General features: G+C 39.2%; 1 protein-coding gene across 5 annotated transcripts in view; it reads right to left on the minus strand.

Annotated features, from left to right (window-relative positions):
• Positions 1–20,773, minus strand: part of PDE11A (phosphodiesterase 11A) — a 406,615-nt gene that overhangs the window by 202,315 nt on the left and 183,527 nt on the right. For all 5 annotated transcript variants that reach the window (XR_003418780.2, XM_053215318.1, XM_053215319.1 and 2 more), the window contains exon 5: positions 3,783–3,847. Coding sequence is in view for 4 of the 5 variants with exons in the window: in XM_053215318.1 (XP_053071293.1) it covers positions 3,783–3,847 (65 nt within the window). In the remaining variant the exon portion in view is untranslated. The remainder of the gene's footprint in view (positions 1–3,782; positions 3,848–20,773) is intronic.

Here is a 20,773-nt window from a genome sequence, read left to right on the forward strand (position 1 = left end):
GTGCAATGAATTCTGGAGGGGGCAAGGAAGCCCCTGCCCAGAAGATGCTGCTCTGTTACGTCTATTTAGGAGTGGACACTTGGGAAAATGATGCAATAAAATTGTTTTGTTTTTGTTTGTTTAAATCTTGGGGACTTCCAGAACTACTTCAAGAGTGGCTTTTGCAAGGGGCTGGGTCTTACACTCAAGGGAAAAATGACCAAGCAGCCAAGTAAAAATTATCACTGTTAATGTGACTCTATTTACAGCTATGGTATGGAGGCCTGATGAAATCTATTTATGGTTATATTAAATTCTTAAGCTACTCTTACACCCATTCATTGGCCTTGAGATCCTTGAAGGCAGAGACTGCTGGTTTTTAAAAAACTCCTGTAGCCCCACTATCTATCTGAGTTCCCACCACAGGGTAGGTATTCAACATACGGCTACTGAATGAAGAAATAAAACTAGTGAAAGAAGAACTATCTCTAATGGACAAATTTAGGACACATAGGTAGAAATCACAGGAATGCAAAGTGCCTTTGTAACAATTAGAAATCTCTATCAATCAATCAATCAATCAATAAAATTAAAAAAAAATCTATCAGTGGGGGGCACCTGGGTGGCTCAGTCAGTTGAACATCCGACTCTTGATTTTGGCTCAGGTCATGATCTCATGGTGCAGACTCAGCATGGAGCATGGAACCTGCTTGGAATTCTCTCTCTCCCTCCACCTCTCTCTCTGCCCCTTCCTTACTTGTACTCTCTCTCTCAAAATAAATATATAAACTTAAAAAAAAAAAAAGAAATCTCAATAAGCCTAAAAAGCTCAAGGTGACAGAGTGTGAATTTTATCACTGGAGGAGTTGTCAAGGATGCCCCTAGACGAGGTACATGCCTCATGGAGAGAAATGGATCAAATCATTTCTAACTCTCAAACTACTTGGTATTAGTTACATGAAGACAAAGAGGAGTGGGGCCATGACAAAGGAGGTAGCCCTACAGGGCAATATGTAAAAATGATGAGTCAGCAACAAAATTGGTTTTTAAAAGAAGTCATCAAGGACTGTCTATAAAAATCAGCAAGCCTTAAGCCAGAATTCATCAGAATTAAACAAGTATCCTGAAACACTGTTGCATTGTGTCATAGACATTATCTTCAAAAGTTATTCTATTATAACTCTGAATGATGTCCAGAGGACTAAGGTGTCTAATGGACATTATCTATAGTGAAGACGCTAAGTGATGAAAGGTTAAAGGAAAGATTTACAACGTATTGAGAGCAGGCTGTGATTTGTAGACTCATAGCCTGTTTCAATGACTCTTCTACAGCCTCTGGCAAAGTAAATGCTAGAGCCACTTGTCTTTATACCTTTAACTTCCAATAAATGACCGAAGGATCCCACATCTACAAGAGGGAAATTACTAGACAATGCAGAAAAGGTCTTTAGAGATAAATGAAGATTCTACAGTAATTTAAAGGCCACAAATAGAATGATGGAGAGTACTATTTCATAATGTTAAAGTTCAAAGGCACTTTTCAAATGTCTTTTTAAAGAAAATCTGACCTTTCTTTCTCCACTTCTTTCTGTCTTTATTATCAGAAAGTTAGCCAAGGGCAGTCTGGGCCTTGGGTCATTTCATTTTGACATGGAAATTCTTTCAGCATTAAAAATAATCAGAAGATCAGAAATATTTAACTCTGCAGTGGCCAAGAGGACACATTCAGTAGCATAAAAAAGAACATCCAAGCACTAGGATTTCAAAGCTTGTGTTTTAATAACTCCATAACCCGCCCCCCCCCCCCCGCATATATATGAGGGAGAATTTAATGAGGCCATTACTAGCTAAAGGAGTAAGTATGAATACACATTTATTTCTAATGTGTTTCATGTTATTTTACATGAAAATTTTAAGAAAACTGCTCAGGGGCGCCTGGGTGGCTCAGTCGGTTAAGCGTCCCACTTTGGCTCAGGTCATGATCTCGCGGTTTGTGAGTTCGAGCCATGTGTTGGGGGCTCTGTGCTGACAGCTCAGCCTGCTTCAGGTTCTGTGTCTCCCTCTCTCTCTGCCTCTTCCCTGCTCTATCTCTCTCTGTCTCTCAATAATAAATTAACGTTAAAAAATTAAAAAAGAAAGAAAGAAAACTGCTCAGTACACCATTAGTAACTCTCTATCTTTTTTAGATGCAGATTAGATGACATGAGATATAGATGCAGACATAAATATGTTTTCATGAAAACAAAAACCTATTACAAAAGGCCCCCTTTCCCCCTTTTTAAGGTATAGTTTACAGACAGTAAAATTAAGTGTATAGTTCTACAAATTTTGATGAATGCAGTCATAAACCACCACCACAGCAAGATATAGAATAATTCCATCACATCCCCAAATTCCCCTCTGTCCCTTTGTAGTAAACCCCTCTCTCCATCTCCAGCTCTTGGAAACTACTGGTCTGCTTTCTGTTTCTATAATATTGCCTTTTCAAGAGCGCCCTATAAATGGAATTATATAGTATGCAGCAAAGACCTCTTTTAAATTTCATGCACTGAATAAAAATTAAAGTAACTAAATGAAGTGTCGATTTTAATGTACTGATTTCTATTTCCCAAACTTAAGGCAATAATAGATATATAAAATCAAATTACCCTTGAATATTACATCTTGAAGCAGGTAGTACCCAGGGAACCTTTTGAATACATCTAAAGATCTTTAGGACTTCAAATGTGACATATTGAATCAAATCTCTCAGTGAGGGTTCTGAGAATTGTTTTTATCAAGTTCTCCAAGCTTCATTCTGACTGATCAGCCAGATTTGGGAAACATTAACCCAACAGACATTCACTATATGAGATTAAGTACCAGGCAGTAAATTATGTGTGGCAATGGGGTTAAAGTTCAGAGGCTAGGAGAGGTTTATCTAGGTGACCTTGTCCTTGGATGTGGCTACCACTTATAGCCTACAGAACCTTTAATAAGTCACTTAAACTTGCTGAACCTTAGTTTTCTCCTCTGTCATGCAGGAGTAATGATGCTGACTTCATAGAATTATTTTGGGGGATTAAATGCATATAAAACTTTTAGATAGAACCTGGCATACTTAGTACTCAGTGAATGGAAGTGATTCAGTGATGCACATAGCATTGGTATCAGTATTAACATCATCATTATCATCATCATGCTGTCATATAAATGCTTTACTTGTCTTTCTCCACATTTCTGCATTTTGGTCAATTTCACTATTGTTTAGCCCTTCTTCTAGAAGTGACCAAAGTAAACAGAATCCTCTTTTGTAGCAGCCCAACTAGTGTTCAGGGGAGTTCAAAGCTAACAGAAATTCACTGACTGTCCCCACCCCTCACTTTTACCTCAGAGATACCAATGGGAAGAAAAATGAATTACGGGATTCACTCTCCTAAGGGTATATTATTGGCCAAATATAAGCAAACAAAAGGGAAGGAGAGAAAGCAAAGGGCCAGAATAAAGCAGAAAGTTAGGCTGCCTTTGTAATTAGGAAATATCTAAAACTTGACTTCATTTGTTTGCAGTTTTATACTGCAGTGTATACACATGTATTTTTCAGCCATAGTTTCTTAAAAATTTTTACTATTGAAGAATAGTTGACATACATAGGCAACAGTTTTTATTTAAGCCATGAAATATAGAAGAGTGATGATATTTGGCTGCATTTGCTGATCTAAAGAAAGAACTCCTATCCTCACAGGATCACACAATGCTGCCAACACCAAGGACCAAAGACCAGGGGGCAAAAGACAAACCTGAATGAAACTCACAAGCCCTACCTGTTCTCAGCATCAGCGCTGCACTTTGGGGACATCAGTTCAAAGGATTTGGTAAACTTCACCACCTGCCACACAAAAAGACATAAATCCAAGTCAATTAAAGCTTTCTTACAGCTTAAAATAATTCAATAAGCAGTTTTCATCTTTATAATGATGATTACAATAATTGGAGATTAAAGAGCAATTTTAAGTAGAGAAATCCCAAGGGACAGAAGAACAAAATTCTATCTTACATTTTGTATTTTATGTCTAACATGGCTTACATTGACAAAGTTTTATACAATTTACTAAATATGTGTATCTGTTTTTTCAAGTTTTTATCTAAATTCCAGTTAGTTAGCATATAGTGTAGTATTAGTTTCAGGTGTAGAATTTATTCAAAACTTCCATATAAACACCAAACACAAGTGCACTCTTTAATTCCCATAACCTGTTTAACCCCCACCCCTCTGCCACCTCCCTTCTGGTAACCATCAATTTGTTCTCTGTAGTTAAGAGTCTGTTCTTGGTTTTCCTCTTTTTTTCTTCCCAATGATACGTGGAATTTAAGAAACAAAACAAATGAACATAAGGGAAAAAATTATATGTATGCATATTTTTTTTTAATTTATTTTTGAGAGAGAGAGAACAAGTGGGGTAGAGGCAGAGAGAGACACACACACACACACACACAGAATCTAAAGCAGGATCCAGGCTCTGAGCTGTCAGCACAGAGCCCAATGCAGGGCTTGAACTCGTGAACTGTGAGATCATGACCTGAGCTAAAGTTGAACACTTAACGGACTGAGCCTTCAGGCACCCCTACTATGTATATATTTTTACAATGAGGTGTATACTATCTTGTGGCAGTCCTGCCAAGGGATATCTCAATTGAAAACATTAAAAAATTTTTATTGCCCTTTGAACAATCCAATCACTATCCATAGAGAAGAAAGAGGAGACAAAATACCACTTGAAAAGGATGGCCTCCATCAACCCCAGGCTCCCAAAGTTGCCTTCCCTGGTTTACCATTGTTCTCAGGTGAACATTTTGTTGCCACCAACCCCCACCACCTCTGCTCCAAGGCTAAAGAAGAGAAAGCTATCTTCTTCAAAGATCATTCCTAGTGTGGACACTTCCTCCTTCACCTGTCTCATGAAATTGGCATACTCGGTGCAAGAACCTGGTCAAGACTTATTACATTGAAAGAAAATTATGAACACAGAAAAAGTAAAGGTAATTTTTCTTATTATTAGCTACTATTGACTTCTCACTATAAACCAGGCTGTACATCAGAAACTTCTTGGACTATTTAAGTTCCTTATTACGATTCTAGAAAGCAGAGACTTTTATCGTCAGTATATAGAGGAGGAAACCTCCCCATAACTTTTTTTTTTTGAACGTTTATTTATTTTTGGGACACAGAGAGACAGAGCATGAACGGGGGAGGGGCAGAGAGAGAGGGAGACACAGAATCTGAAACAAGCTCCAGGCTCTGAGCCATCAGCCCAGAGCCTGACGCGGGGCTTGAACTCAAGGACCGCGAGATCGTGACCTGAGCTGAAGTCCGACACTTAACCGACTGCGCCACCCAGGCGTCCCGTCCTCCCCATAATTTTTAAGAAACTTTCTGAATTTCACACAACTACCTGGGGCACCTGGGATTAAAGCAAGTCTGCGTGATTCTAGAGTGCCAGCTCTTTCAACAGCACTAAAAATTTTGGGTGGGAAAAGCACCATTTCTGGCCCTCTTTTGACAAGCTATACCACATGATAGAAAAATGAGTCTCTTACACTGAGAGGAGTCATCTGAATGTCACTGGATGCTTCCAAGGTTGACATTTAGACTTGCCTTAGCTAGATGCAGTCATGCTTCAAAGGCCTTTTAAATTAGCCACTTATGAGGAATTGATGGGCACCTGAGAAAATGATTTGGAAACTGGGAATAGATTAAATATTAAAATAGCTTTATCAGTGAGGTAATGAACCCAAACTAAGAAAATGCAACATTAGGGAAAAGATAAAAGAAAAGCCCATCACAAAGAAAATTGTGTGTGATTCATTGAATGCAGGGCAGTGACAATAGAACAACTACAAGCAAATACCCTTGATAACTACAGAACACATTTCTTTTCATATACTAATGTGAATTGGGCCTCTACAAAATCATTCATTGTGACCAATTTTATTTTCTAAAGATGGCCACAACAATACCTTTTATCCCACACTCTGCTACAATATGACCCTGCCACCCTCTTAACCAAGTGGTAGGGTCTATGTTCTTTCCCCTTGAATCTAAGTGGGCTTCTGACCACTTTGACCACTAGAGTATATAGGATGGATGTGGTGTGGTCTCTAAGACTGTCATAAAAGCCAATATGGCTTCTGCATTATCTGATGGAATACTTAGGCCGAGAGGCCTGAGGTACCATGTAAGAAGTTCAGCTACCCTAAGGCCACTATGCTGAAAGGGAGCCAAAAACCACATAGAGAGGTACGATATAGATGCTCTGGCAAGAAGCTCCAGTCTTCAAGTCATGCCAGCCTAGGAATAAGACATATGAGTGAATAAACCAGATGATTTCAGTTCCCTGCTATGAAGTCACCCCTGATCTCCATGTTTTCCCAACTGTGGCCCCAGACAACCTGAAAAGAGGCAGGCCATCCTTGTGATGTCCTCTCCAGATTCCTGATTCCATGGGACCTTTGAGCATAACATGATTGGTTTAAGCCTCTAAATTCTGGGTTTATTTGTTACACGGCAAAAATAACCAGAACATTTATCTGAATTAAGGACTTAAACAGAAACCAATCACTTAGAAATCACCATCCAGTTGCAATACTCTTGGGTTTCAAAAGTTAGCAAGCTACAAAGAAACTATTTCCTATCACCAAATAATAAATCCCTCAAACTATACCCCAAATAATTTTTAAAGTTAAAACAATAATAAGGTAAATAATAGTAACATTTCATTTCTGTTTGCCTAATGGAAAATTGTCACAGATTTTAAAAAGAGAAGTTAGTCCTCTGTCTCTGCTTTGATCTCTCATCATATGTGATTTCTTTCCATTATTTTGTTAGATGATAGAAAATTCATGTCCTATTTTTATCATGTTTATGGACTGTATGTTTGTGTCCCCTAAAATTCATAGGTTGAAGCCCTAATCCTCACTGTGATGGCATTTGGAGATGGGGCCTTTGGGAGGTGATCAAGTCAACAGGTGAAGCCTCATAGGCATTAGTGCTTTTATAAGAAGAGGCAGACACAGCTTGCTTCTCATTTTCTCTGCTGTGAGAATACTATGAGAAGGTGACCATCTACAAACCAAGAAAACTGACCTCACCAGACACAAGATCTGCTAGTACCTTGATCTTGGACTTCCCAGCTTCCAGCACTGTGAGAAATACATGTTTGTTCTTTAAGCCACCCATTCCATAATAATTTGTTATAGCAGCCTGAACTAAGACAACTATATTTTACCTTTTTGCTGCAAATGTGTATGAGGCAATTTGCCCAATTATGACCAATCCTTTATGTAGGTATCAATGTTTACAACATACTGGTAAGGTATATATTATTATCCTCACTTTATTTAAAGGAAATTAAGGCTCAGAGAAGTTAAGTGGTTTCCTGGAAACCATATAACCAATACCCTGCAGAATTGGGATTTGAATTGTATCAGTCTGATTCTACAGCCCCACTCTCCCCACTACTCACTGCTTTTGTAAACATGAGCAAGTGGTATTGTGGGGGCACTTGGGTGGCTCAGTCAAGCATCTGACTCTTGATTTTGGCTCAGGTCATGATCTCATGGTTAGTTTCATGAGTTCAAGCCCCATGTGGGGCTCTGCACTGACAGTGTGGAGCCTGCTTGGCATAGTGTCTCTCCTTCCCTCTCCCCCTCCTGTGCTTATTTTCTCTGTTTCTCTATTTCTCTCTCAAAATAAATAAATAAACATTTAAAAAAAGTGGTATTGCAACACCACATTATTGGGACATGCCTCCTTCAGAGCCAGAATACTTAGATAAACTCTGCCTTTATTTATCAATTCTATAAATATATTTTGAATATCTATTAAATGCCTGAATTTGAATAAACAGATTTAAAGTAGCTTGAAGTAAAATACTTGGCCTAATATACAACCAATCAAATTACCAATAAACTATTAACCGTTTCTGCATTTGGAAATCAAAAAGGAGATACCTTTTAATTCCCTGACCTGACAGATGAGATTAAACTCTCCAACATTACTAGGAATACTTCATTTGGCTTCCTTTTTACTATTGATTAGAATACTCTAAAAGGATACATATTAATTTCTGAAAAAGTGACAGCAATGCAAATTGGGTTGTAATGGGGAGTAAGTCCCCCTTGTGGGGTTATTAAGGATCACTCTGACAAAGCCACAGAAATTATACTTGGAAAGGTATGCGAAATTAAAGAGTTTATCACAGGTCCTAGAGAGCGTGGTATGCTCAGAGGGTCACATAAAGTCACCCAAAGCTAAAAGTTTGGCCACTGCATGCAGAGAAAGAACACAGCAAGGACTCGTGGGTCCGTGCCTTCATTGGAGTCAGAGATAAAGTAGCTTGTGGCACTTGGGAAACCTTTGGATAATTTGAATGTAACTGGGTCAACATGGAGAGGAGGGAAGGGGTAAATTGGGAAAGTCATCAGGAGGCTTACCACTGAAACACACAAGGTAAGGATGGGCACCCAGAAATGGGCAATAACTAGGTAAAAGTTAAAAACAAGCAGGGTGAGTGCAGGCACTCAGGGAGTCATTGAGGCCACAAAGAACAGCTTGACAGTACACGAATCAATTTTCTCCGGGTAGAAATACAAATGATTTCTGTGCAGTAGAAAAGCCCATAGTTACAATTTTATTGTCCTGGATGATAGTAACCATTTTAGAAATCTAACCTAATAATCTTACCCCAGCAATTTTTCAGTGCCTATTTTAGGGCTAACTTTACTATCTCACTTGGTTTCTCTCTTTAATGAGTGAACAAATCTTTGATACATGCTTGCTTTAGATTTATGCAAGGGTTAGGTTTTTAACTTTTTAAAAACTGTTCTTTGACACAACAGATATATACCGAGTATATGTATGTGTCAAATAAAGCAAGGCACTGGGGGCACATGTGGGAAAGTAAAACAAAAAAATCTCTGCATGCATGGAGTTTACTTTACAGTAGGGAGCTTAATTTACCCTGGGCTCCTCGAAACTAGTGCTTCCTGGAATAAGAAGTGAACTTCTGCTTTCCACATCTTAAGAAAACAAACCTGGGGGATGTTCAGAGATTCAAAGAGAATAAAGATCTTTAAAAAATGTTGTTTTTTTTTTAAAAAAAAACCCACTGAAAGATAGCACTTAAAAGAAATGGAATAGAATATCTTGGAATTTTAAAGCTATAAAACTTAGAGATCTAGAATGACAAAGAGAATGGCTAAAACAAACAAATACCTCTAGATGAAATGTCCGTGTTTGAACTCCTGAAATGTATAGGACTTTTTAAAGCTGCCAAAAGGAAGAAACGCTTTTTTCTAAAATGTTGAAACTTTTTATTTCAATATAAATCATATGCTATAAAGAAGAACAGGGTCAAACATTTTGTTTTATTTTATTTTATTGGTTTTATTTTCTAAATTAATGTTTAATGAATAAAGGGAAAGTCAAGGATTATCTTTCAAATTTAGCACTCCATATCATGGAGAGTACTAGTTGTGTCCCCCAATAAACCAGTCCGTGGCATCCTGATCAAAGCAGACACTGGATTCATGAACCATAGTGTTGACCGTGTGTAATAAAGAATTAACCTTACCCAAAGAAACGTCTCGCTTTTGTCCTCAATTGCTGGGAGATAACTGCTAAGCCCTTGGAATGTCCAGCCTTTATAAAAGTGTCTCTGTTTACCTGGACACCTTAGACCAGCCAGTTAGTAACAATGTAACTGACCCACACAAAGTGGTGGTAGTGGGGGGGGGGGTCGCTTTGGGTCATGTGGTATTAGCTCACCTCTGGAGGGAATGGAGACTGAGGTCAGTTATGTAGGTTGTCAAATATGTTTTGGTGATTAAGCCCCAATAAAGACCTCTGGATACCAAGGCTTGGGTCACCATCCTTGTTGGCAATACTTCATGATGTACATTGTCACATATTATTACTGAGGTAAGGTAATGATATCCATGACTCCATGGAGAGAGGACAACTAGAAGCTCCACATTTAGAACCTTCCTGGACTCTGCCTATGCATCTCTCCTTTGGCTAATTTTAATCTGTATCTTTCCCCATAATAAATCATAACCATGAATGTAACAGCTTTCAATGAGTTCTAGGAGCCCTTCTAGCAAATTGTTGAGCCTGAGTATTGGGAACCCTTGAACTTATAATTGGTATCAGAAGTTAGGGCAGCATTATAGATTATGTTCCCTTACTTTGTACCTTATATGATAATTCATAGGTTCTCATGTCTGTAGGAGAAAAATGAGAATAATATCGACTGGTCTTCGGTTAAATATTGATTACCTAATACATATCGATGTGTATTGGATTACAAACAGATATGAAAAATAGTAAATAAGGTCTCTAACCTTTAAATAATATGTTAAAGGGGTAAAAATTTTAAACTTAAGGGTCAGGAAAATTTTCTTGATCAGTTGACATGATTCCTTCTGCTAAACAAACAGAATTATAAAATGTATTAAGTTTTTTTTTTTTTTACCTTAGCTATTAGGAAGCTCAGAGCAAAGCTTTAGTTTCAAAGTTTTATCTTTTTGCAGCATAATTTGGTTTTGAGTTTGTTGATTTTGTTTGGTTTTGCTTATAACATCTACTTTCTCTTTCTCCCTTTTTATTTGAAATTTTGCATTTCATTTTGTCATGTGTCTGGTACCTAATAAGCACTCAGAAAATATCTGCTCACTATGAATTTTCGCATTTTTGCTGAAAGGTGGCTTAAGTGCTCTTCATAATTAATTGAGTAAGTATAAACAGACAGGAGATAAAGTACTTACATACTTGAAAAATGTATACAGTGTATAAAAATATTTTACACATGAAATAACATAAATTTGCTTATGTAAAACTAATTACATTTGAACATTAGTATAAGAGAGGATTTTTCAGAGGCATAGGAAGGGATTCTGGAATGGTGGGTAAGAGAAATACAATATTTAAGGGCCTCCAGCTGATAGCAAACAACGCAAGAAAAAAAGAGAAGGAGGCTTGGATCACATCCAGACAGTGGTCAAATATGAACAGAGCACTGAAACTGTGAGGACAAACCCACTAATCACTGTAAGCCAGATAAGATCAAGAAAGTAGCGAAGCCCCAGACCCAGTTCCATAAGGTGTATAAAGTTAGTCTGGTTCCAGGTGACCTGACTATAAAGGGCTCCAAGTCCATTTTAGAATGGATTTACCTCAGAAATCCTAGTCTAGACCAAACTGTCGGGAACCTAGGGCTGCTGGTGGAATCTCCTTACAGATTTTCTAAATTTAGGTCAATTTGAGATTAGACTCACCCATCCATGAACCCTCAAAGTCATCAGAATAGTGGGTCCTTATTAAGGCGACATGCACATGTGCCTTGGTCCATGCTGAGGACAGCAAGATGAAGAGCAGGCAAGTGATACAATTCTGGAGATGCCGACTGATCAGCGTGTTTCTCATTCCTCTAGAGCAGGAGTGGGCAAGGGAGTCTGTGGGCCAAATCTGCCCCACCATCTGTTTTTATAAATAAAGTTTCATTTTAACAGAGCCCATCCATTAATTTAAATGTTATCCATGGCTGCCATTTGCTCTAACAGTGTAGTTGACTGCTTACAACAGAGACCATATAGGCCATGAGGCCTAAAATATTTACTTAGCTGGTCTTTCATTGAAGAGTTTGCTGACTCCTGGTCTAGAGCCATGTCTGGACCAGGTCACCTAGTTATATTTTGGTACACTGTTAATGGCTGGTGATAGATTAATGTATTTATATTCCTATATAATTTATCCATAATTTAGAATGTGGGTCCCTGGAGTCAGAATCTTCACATCTGAAATAAGACCATAATGATGGAAATTTTAGACACCATGGTAAGTGGTGGGGGATATACTTGAGGACATGCATATGTGCCAGTTGTCATGAACTGCCCACTTTTATAAAGCCTATTGTCCTGATACAATTATTAAAAGTGCCTCCTTTTACTCTCAAAAAGTATCTTTGTTTGAAAAGCAAAACTCTTGGCAGGCATGCCTCAAACAACTTCTATATTTAAAACATATTTATTAAAAATATAATGCATTCAAGTAGAAGACAATTTATGGTCAGTCACTTGGATTTAAAAATGAAGCAGCGGGGCGCCTGGGTGGCTCAGTCGGTTAACCGTCCGACTTCGGCTCAGGTCATGATCTCGCGGTTCGTGAGTTCAAGCCCCGCGTCAGGCTCTGTGCTGACCGCTCAGAGCCTGGAGCCTGTTTCAGATTCTGTGTCTCCCTCTCTCTCTGACCCTCCCCCGTTCATGCTCTGTCTCTCTCTGTCTCAAAAATAAATAAACGTTAAAAAAAATTTTTTTTTAAAAATGAAGCAGCAAAAAAACAGCCAAAATATTTCAAAGCAATTTAATGGGATATACAGTGCCACTATGGAGATTATGACCAATAAAAAAAACCAGACAAAAGCATAAAAGGAGACAATAAAACCCATGCTTTATTCTTGACTTGGACCAATGGTATAGTTCTCAGTTTCATTAATTTTTAAAAATTTATTCTCCAAATCCAAGTCTGATTTTATAATAGATGTATTAAATGAACCTAGGTTAAATAAATAAATACACACATTCACATCCACTAAGTAAAAAGTGAGTCTTACAAGAGAAATATCAGAAGCGGTTTATAGGTCAATGAAACTGAACAAGTAGTTCCAAGCTCTGCTGGCTGTTGATCAGCCCTGATTATCACACCCTGGGGAAGGCAGTACCCATGCCACAGTGAAGTAAACAAAATATCCCCAAGCATCTCTGCCTGTTCTTTGGAAAAGCTCCACGGACAGAAGTCTTTTTGATTTGGATATTTATCAAGCACTAGTTGGTCTGGTTTCTCTCTGTTTTTTTTTTTTAATTTAAAAACAACTTAAAAAATAAATACTGTGCTCAAACAGATATTCCTGCCACCAAAAAGAAAATGGGAATGATCTAATAATCACCATTTTTTTGTTAGTTTTCTTAATCCATATTTTTTCCACAAGAAGACTATTCTATAGGGCAAAAGACTGTAAATGATCATCCACTGCCATCCTTCTTGAGAAATTTCTCACTTATGCTGAAGAGTAATTTACTCTAATCACTTATTCACTCAATCAATATTTATCAAATACTTAGTGTACAGGCACTCTTAAGGGCTTGGAAACACCAAGGGGCATAAATCATGTCTTGTCTTTTGATGGACCAACAACATAGTACAGAGGAGGAAATAGCTCACAAAGGTATAATTTCATCACAATATATGTTCAAATTTCTACAAGTGCCCAGAAGAAGATGTAGAAGAAGACTTTGCATGAACTATGTCTTAAAGGGTTGGCAGGCATGCCCTAGGCAGAGTAGCGGGGGAAGCTTTCCAGGCTGAAGGACTAAACAGGTCAGAGTTTGAGCTGAAAACAAAGAGAACACTCAAACGGGTTTAACTGAACCTAATTCAATAAAGGGACTAGTTACAGAAGTGTGGGCAGGGTTAAAAGAAACCAATAAGAAATTGTGACGTTCCTAGGAACTAGAAAATTTGGAAAGCAGTTAACATCTCTAGGTCTAAAGGAGCAGTAAACACCCATAGGTCACAGGGATTAAGGGAGAGAAGGAAGATGGCAGGAGGGAGGGAACAGTGTTATTGCTGTTCTGAAGACGTTAGAGCTATGGAGAGGGCCACCTCTACAACTGGTAGAGAAAGAACAAGAGGAATAATTATTTCTCTCTCCTCCAGCCTTTATACCTTCTGCTGATCCCTCTTGTTTGTCAAACTCAACTGGAAGCCAGTGGACAAGAAAGCCCACTGCCTTCAAGGGCACTGAGCTAAAGACAGAAAGATCAATAATAGATGGAGGGACAGGCATTTGCAGAGAATATTATAGAGTTGACAATGTTGAACTTCACCTGAGCCCTGCTCCCCAAAACACAGTAATAGTAAAGAAATCCTCCCTACCACTTTGTCTTCCAAAATTGGCTAACCTCAAAGGACCACCCTGCTCTAGCATATTCCAAAATAACACCTGTCTCCATCCTTCCTTCCTTTTCTTTGAGATGTTCCTCAGAAATGAATGTTCTCCCTATTGCAATACCTGGATGAAATTATCTCCCTAAATTGTCTGGTGCATTTTCTCTTCCACAAGAACAATATGTACAAAGACACAGAGACAAATGTAAGCATAGGCTGACCATGGAGGGGGGTGGTGATAGAGAAGGAAGAAAGGGATAGGGTGAGGCTGAGGACCAGAAAGGACCTCCAAAAGGTAAGTTGGGGAGCAGAGGAGATGAACTTGTTATGTTGGGCAGTTTGAACTTTATTGGGTAGGGGGTACCTGGGCGATTCAGTTGGTTAAGTGTCTGACTTTTGATTTCGGCTCAGGTTATGATCTCTAGGTTTGTGAGACTGAGTCCCATGTTGCGTTCTGCACTGGCAGCTTGGGAGTCTCTCTCCTTCTGCCCCTTTCCAACCCATGTGCACATGTGCGCACTCTCTCTTTCTCTCTAAAGAAAGAAAGAAAGAAAGAAAGAAAGAAAGAAAGAAAGAAAGAAAACAGAAAGCTTTTGAACTTTATTGTGCAGGCAAAGTTACCAAATGTTCTGAAACATGTAGAGGCAGATGCATGTTTCAGAAAGAGAACTGGAAGGAGTATGAAGAATTGATGGAAAGGAAGACTACCCTATTTACAAGTGAAGAAATGAGTCAAGAGGAAAATGTGGAGGTAAGAGATTAGTAAAGACAGAGTAAAGCCAGTGGTTGAAGAGGTGGGAGGAAGGGTCTAGAAACAGGGTTTCAACATAAAAGCAACAGAACTTACAAATGGTTGAATATAAATGGTAAGAAATACTTAGAGGCTACTGTGTGGTTTTTAGCTTGAGTTACTTACTACATGATGATGATTCTATTAACTGAAATAGGAAATCTCAGAAGTGTTAATGATTTGGGACAGGATGTGGTAGACATGGTCAGTGAGGATTGAAGTTCAGAAGTTGGATGGGGCGCCTGGGTGGCTTGGTCGGTTAAGCATCTGACTTCGGCTCAGGTCATGATCTCACGGCCCGTGAGTTCGAGCCCTGCGTCGGGCTCTGTGCTGACCGCTCAGGGCCTGCAGCCTGTTTCAGATTCTGTGTCTCCCTCTTTCTCTGCCTCCACTGTTCATGCTCTGTCTCTCTCTGTCTCAAAAACAAATAAACGTTGAAAAAAAAAGAAGTTGGATACACACACACACATTTAACACATATAAATGATTAATGATCTGAGTTAATACATTGATATAAAATTATTAATAAAGTGAGTTAATATAACAAATATATAATGATATATTAATGATTAGTGATGTAAGTATATATATGTATACATATATACATACACATATACATATACATAAAACAATGATTCTTTGGATAATCATCAGAGTTTTTTAGTTACTTACTATTTTGCACTCTTGAAAAAGCACTTGGTACAAAAATCAAAAAGAATTTACATTGGCTTCCTTATAGGGAAAAGGAAAGTTAAAGAAAGGTGGGGAAAATGGAAAGAAAGTGAAATAGAAAGGAAAGCCTGAAGCAATTTTTGCCATCCACTTCAAATGGAGGGGATTGAATTAATTATAGGCTGTTCCAGAGCAATCAGATAATGATTACCTCCATCTCTTTCTCTCAGGTGTTGGATTTAGGAAGATCATTTAGTTCAATGGCTTAATTGTGCATGTATTTACATAAGAACCAAGAAGTTAAGGAACATGTTAAAAAATAAGGATAGCTTATGCTTCATGGTTTAGGAAGTGAACTCCAGAAATGAGCATCATAGTTACAAGCACAGTTATAAAGTACTTGATGGAGTTCTGCTTGTGCAATAGTTGAGCCATGAGGATGATCCATGAAAGAACACTTGTAAATACTAGTGCTGAGACAGTGCCTTAGGACTTTACGATTAAAATGTCTGCTTCTTGCTTTCCTTGACTAAGCACAGAAAGAAATAGAGATAATAGTAAATATATGAGCTAGAAAGAAACTAACAGAAGGGATAGGAATTGCTTAGCCAGGTTCATGGAATGGAATAACATTACGCACAGAATATTCAGTTCGAGGGACTAAATATTTCCTAATGTCGACAGTAGCTAGAACAATCTTTCTGTTTTGCAGTCTAATGGAAAATACCATTGACAAACTCACTTAAAACTGATTGACTAAAACACTTAAGGGAAGCAAAAGAGGGTAAAATATTAATTTTGGCAGGAGAAGAGGCTGGAAAGGCATTCCTTGTTTCTATTTTTGGCATCCACTGAGTGAACTGGCCAGTTAACACCTGCCTACCCAGTTTAAAGACCATGAAGGCAGGGGCTCCTGGGTAGCTCAGTCAGTTAAGCATCTGAGTTCACAAGTTTGAGCCCCACATGGGGCTCTGTGCTGTCAGCATGGAGCCCGCTTTGGATCTCCTGTCCCTCTCTCCCTCTCTCTCCCTCCCCTGCTGATGTTCTCTCTCTCTCAAAAATAAATAAACATTTAAAAAAAAAAACACAATGAAGGCATCTCTAAACATTGAGTTAAAAGCTTGATGAATCAAAGCATCTATAACTAGATTTCAATTTTCTTTCTTCCTCTTTCCCGCAAATGAAGAAAAGGCCAGGAAGTAGCATACATCTGCAATAACCAGCTTTTTAAATATTCAAATCCCAAGTCAACAATTAGAAGCTTTGTTTCCAGGAATGATTCTAATAAAATAGAGAAAAGCAAAATTTATTTTTAGACAAAGGAAACTTTAAGCAGAATTTTTTTTTCCTGAAATGATGCATTTTTCCCCCTGATTGTAAAAGTAGTATATGGACTGCCAGTAGAGATGTCTAGAAGTTAAATGTTTTGACACATCTGTTCTCTTCCCAAAACAGAGCAAAGATTGATAAAATACAGAAAGAGAAAACAAGAAAGACAGGTAGAGGTTAAAAAGCAGAAAAAAAGAGAAGGGCAGGACGGCAGAGTATAAGGAAAAGAAAAGATCTCTAAAGGGCCAAGCCTGAAGACAGGCCTACTGCACCCCAAATCCAGACACAGGCAGGCAGCAATGATCAGAATTTCAGCTTCTACTGGGGTTGGGGAACTAAAAAGGTTCCCTTGAACCAGGTGACCTATCTTTACCCCCAGAAAATGAACCACGTTGCTTCTGGCTTAGTGTGATATTACCACACAGCAGGAGACCCGACATAAGGCCTGGTTCTTTACTAGAGGCTAAGGAACTGCACAGACTATTAGACATGGAGGGAAGAGTATAAGAGAGAACCAAAGAAAACAATGGCACAAACAAACAAACAAAACACCCTCTCATCAAAATGAGCTCCAATCCCAAATTCAAAAACACATGAACGGTTCCTTATTAATACAGACACCTAAATCGACAACCTACAGAATCAGACAAGAAGATGCTGATAAATCCCAGTTATGCTGAATATTTGAACACACCTGTATTAGAGAATGAAAGGGGAAGAACAGAAAAATATTAAGAATATGAATGATTTGTTCTCAACCAATGGATCTCGAGGGAAAGTCAGCTGGAGAAACCTCTTCTGGAAAAGACTTTCTTCCCTGAGAAAAAGAAACATGAACAGAAGTTTTCCTTTTCTCTTCTCCTGGGACACAGTTACATGAAGACATACTGCCTGGAGCTGGGCCAGCCTCCTGGATCATGAGGATGAAAGCCAGTCGAGCACTGAGACATCCACAGGAAAGTGGACAGAGCTACCTTGCTGATTAGATCATCAAGCTACTGCACCACCCGCAGCCACCTCCTGCAGACTTCTCATATAAGACACAGACATTCTCATTGTTTAAGCCATTTTCCCCTTATATATTGTATTACTCGCAGAAATCGCCCAAACTGGTATGTAAATTAAAGCAATTTCAATCGGTCTATAAAGAATTTCTCACAGAACTTGATAACCTGCTCTTAAAATTTATATTAAGGAGCAACAGGCCAAGAATAAGCAGGCTGATTTTAAAGAGAACAGCACTGAGGACTTGTTCTCAGATATCAAAGTGTATTACGAAATTACAGAAACCGAGACAGTATGATACTGGTGCAGAAATAGACTAGTGAGCTCAGAAACAGACCCAGGTATATATGGAAACTTGATATAATACAGAAGTGTCATTACAGAGTGTGTGTGTGTGGGGGGGTGACACAATGGGTTATACATATAGGGCCTTACACTATACACAAAAAATAAATTCTAGATGGATATGAAGACCATAAATACCAGATGGGTTAAAGAAAATATAAGACAATGTTATTATAACATGGAGGCAGATAGTTTTTTTAAACAAAACTCTTAAAGCACAAATCAAAAAGGAAATTGATAAACTTGACACATTAAAGTTAAAATATTCCTGGGGTGCCTGGGTGGCTCAGTCAGTTAAGCATCTGACTTCAGCTCAGGTTGCGGTCTCACTGTTCCCAAGTTTGAGCCCCGAGTCGGGCTCTGTGTGACAGCTGGGAGCCTGAAGCCTGCTTCGGTTTCTGTGTGTGTGTGTCTCTCTCTCTCTGCCCCTCCCCACTCAAAAATAAATAAACATTAAAAAAAATTTAAGGTTAAAATGTTCTTCACAACCAAGATACCTGTTGGGAGAGGCCAGCCTCGTGAGCCCTGAGGGCACAGTCTTGCTTTTGTTTGCTGAATTGTGCAGCGTCAGATTTTGGCACCTGGTACCAGTTCGGTCTGGCTTCTCCTTCTGTACTTGGCATGACCGTGTCTGGCGTCCTTCCCGTAACTGCTATCACACAACCAGGGGGAGTCTGACGTTTTGAGAAGTCTTTGGTGGGAAGTGTGCTAAAGAAGAGCATGGCACTGATGGGGTTTCTACCTGGTGACCCACATGTATATAACCTCACTCCTGCCTTCACCCCTCCCACAGCAACCCAGGCAGTCCCTTGCCAAAAACTCTTTATAGCTTTTAAAATAGTACCAAGCAGATTAGTCTCCTCTTTTTGCACATAGCTGACTTTTACCTCTAGACCTTGGCCCTCTAGATTAGAGGAGCTCATCCTCACTTTCAAGGGGAGGGGATGGGCAAAGAGAAGAAATCGTGTAGAGTGGCCTGAAATTTTCTGCTCTAATCCCACCATTACAGTCTGAGAATTTTCAGCTGTGGTAGCAAAAAAGTCTTTTTAACTTTCAGTAATATATCAACACCTTTAATGCTGATACCATCTACTATAGATAGTTGGGATTTTTATGTTTATTTATTTATTTTGAGAGAGAAAGAGAGAGAGCGAGCATGCAAGCAGGGAGGGGCAGAGGGGAAGAGAGAGAGAGAGAGAGAGAGAGAGAGAGAGAGAGAGAGAGAACTCCAAGCAGGCTCTGTGCTGTTAGTACAGAACCCAATGGGGACTGAAACTCACGAACTGTGAGATCATGATCTCAGCTGCAATCAAGAGTCAGATGTTTGACCGACTGAGCCACACAGGCGCCCCATAGAGTGGTTTTTGACACCCACCCCCTACACTGTTCCTACTCTTCCCTCCAGCTCTATCCCCACCTTCCATATCCACTTCTGTCATCTGTACTTTTTCATCTGATGTGCTGAAGAGCAAGGCCACAGCACAAAAACCAGTCTCTGTTAAAAGATTAGCAAGAATGGCCACCCTCAGCTGGTTTTAGATTACTTGCAGGTCCGTTTACAACTGAACTAGCAACCAGTGAGCTTGTCCTTGTCCAGATTCCACCTGGCCCTCCAGCCACTTGCCCTCACAGGGACCCAGGGGGTGGTTCAGGGAATCCTGGCAGCTGAAGCCCCAACAGCTGCCTCTTCCTGCCTTTGTTTAGTGACAGCCTACAGCCTGCCTGCACCAACAAGCACCACCAGCGCCCCCCCCATTCCTTTCTGAGGCTTCAGAGTCAGGGGGTGGGGTGGGGAGGGAGGACTCCAGCAAGCCACTCAACCGTCTGAGCCTTATTTGCTGCTCAATAAACTGAGATGATAATAATGCCTGTTTCATAAGGATGAAGGGGAAGTAAGTGAACTCAAGTGATTCACAAAAGCATCTGGAAGCATTCCATATAGGTTATTGGGTCGTGTGTGTGTGTGTGTGTGTGTGTGTCCCCTCCCAAAGTTCCACTGAGTTTTACACAATCACAGGATAATGGCAAGGTTATTGTTTGTTTAATCCACACTTGCTAAAATAGAAATAACCCCCAGCTCTGCTAAATTATAGGCAAACACCCCTAAACATTTTATTTTTTTTTAATTTTTTTTTTTAACGTTTATTTATTTTTGAGACAGAGAGAGGCAGAGCATGAACGGGGGAGGGTCAGAGAGAGAGGGAGACACAGAATCGGAAGCAGGCTCCAGGCTCTGGGCCATCATCGCCCAGAGCCCGACGCGGGGCTCGAACTCACGGACCGTGAGATCGTGACCTGAGCTGAAGTCGGACGCTTAACCCACTGAGCCACCCAGGCGCCCCACACCCCTAAACATTTTAAACAAATATAGATTTTTTTTTCACATTTCATGTTGAAATTTTACAATACTTATTATTAAATCTCCCAGATTTACCCTAAGGTTCCTATTCTTTGAAGAAAACAAACCTAAAGGCAAAGATAATAACCTCTTCTAAGTACAGTAAAATATCATCCTCTGAGGTATTAAAACTGCACTTAAATAGCTAGACAATTCCTGGTCTTGGAAGACAGTTCACAGTAAAGATATTAAATTGCTGCTAAGGGTTTAGACATTTAACTTTCAAGAAGTTAGATTGATGATGATCATTATTTTCAATACTGTTGTGTGTTTA

Source organism: Acinonyx jubatus, chromosome C1 (assembly GCF_027475565.1).
Source record: "Acinonyx jubatus isolate Ajub_Pintada_27869175 chromosome C1, VMU_Ajub_asm_v1.0, whole genome shotgun sequence".
NCBI lineage: Eukaryota > Metazoa > Chordata > Mammalia > Carnivora > Felidae > Acinonyx > Acinonyx jubatus.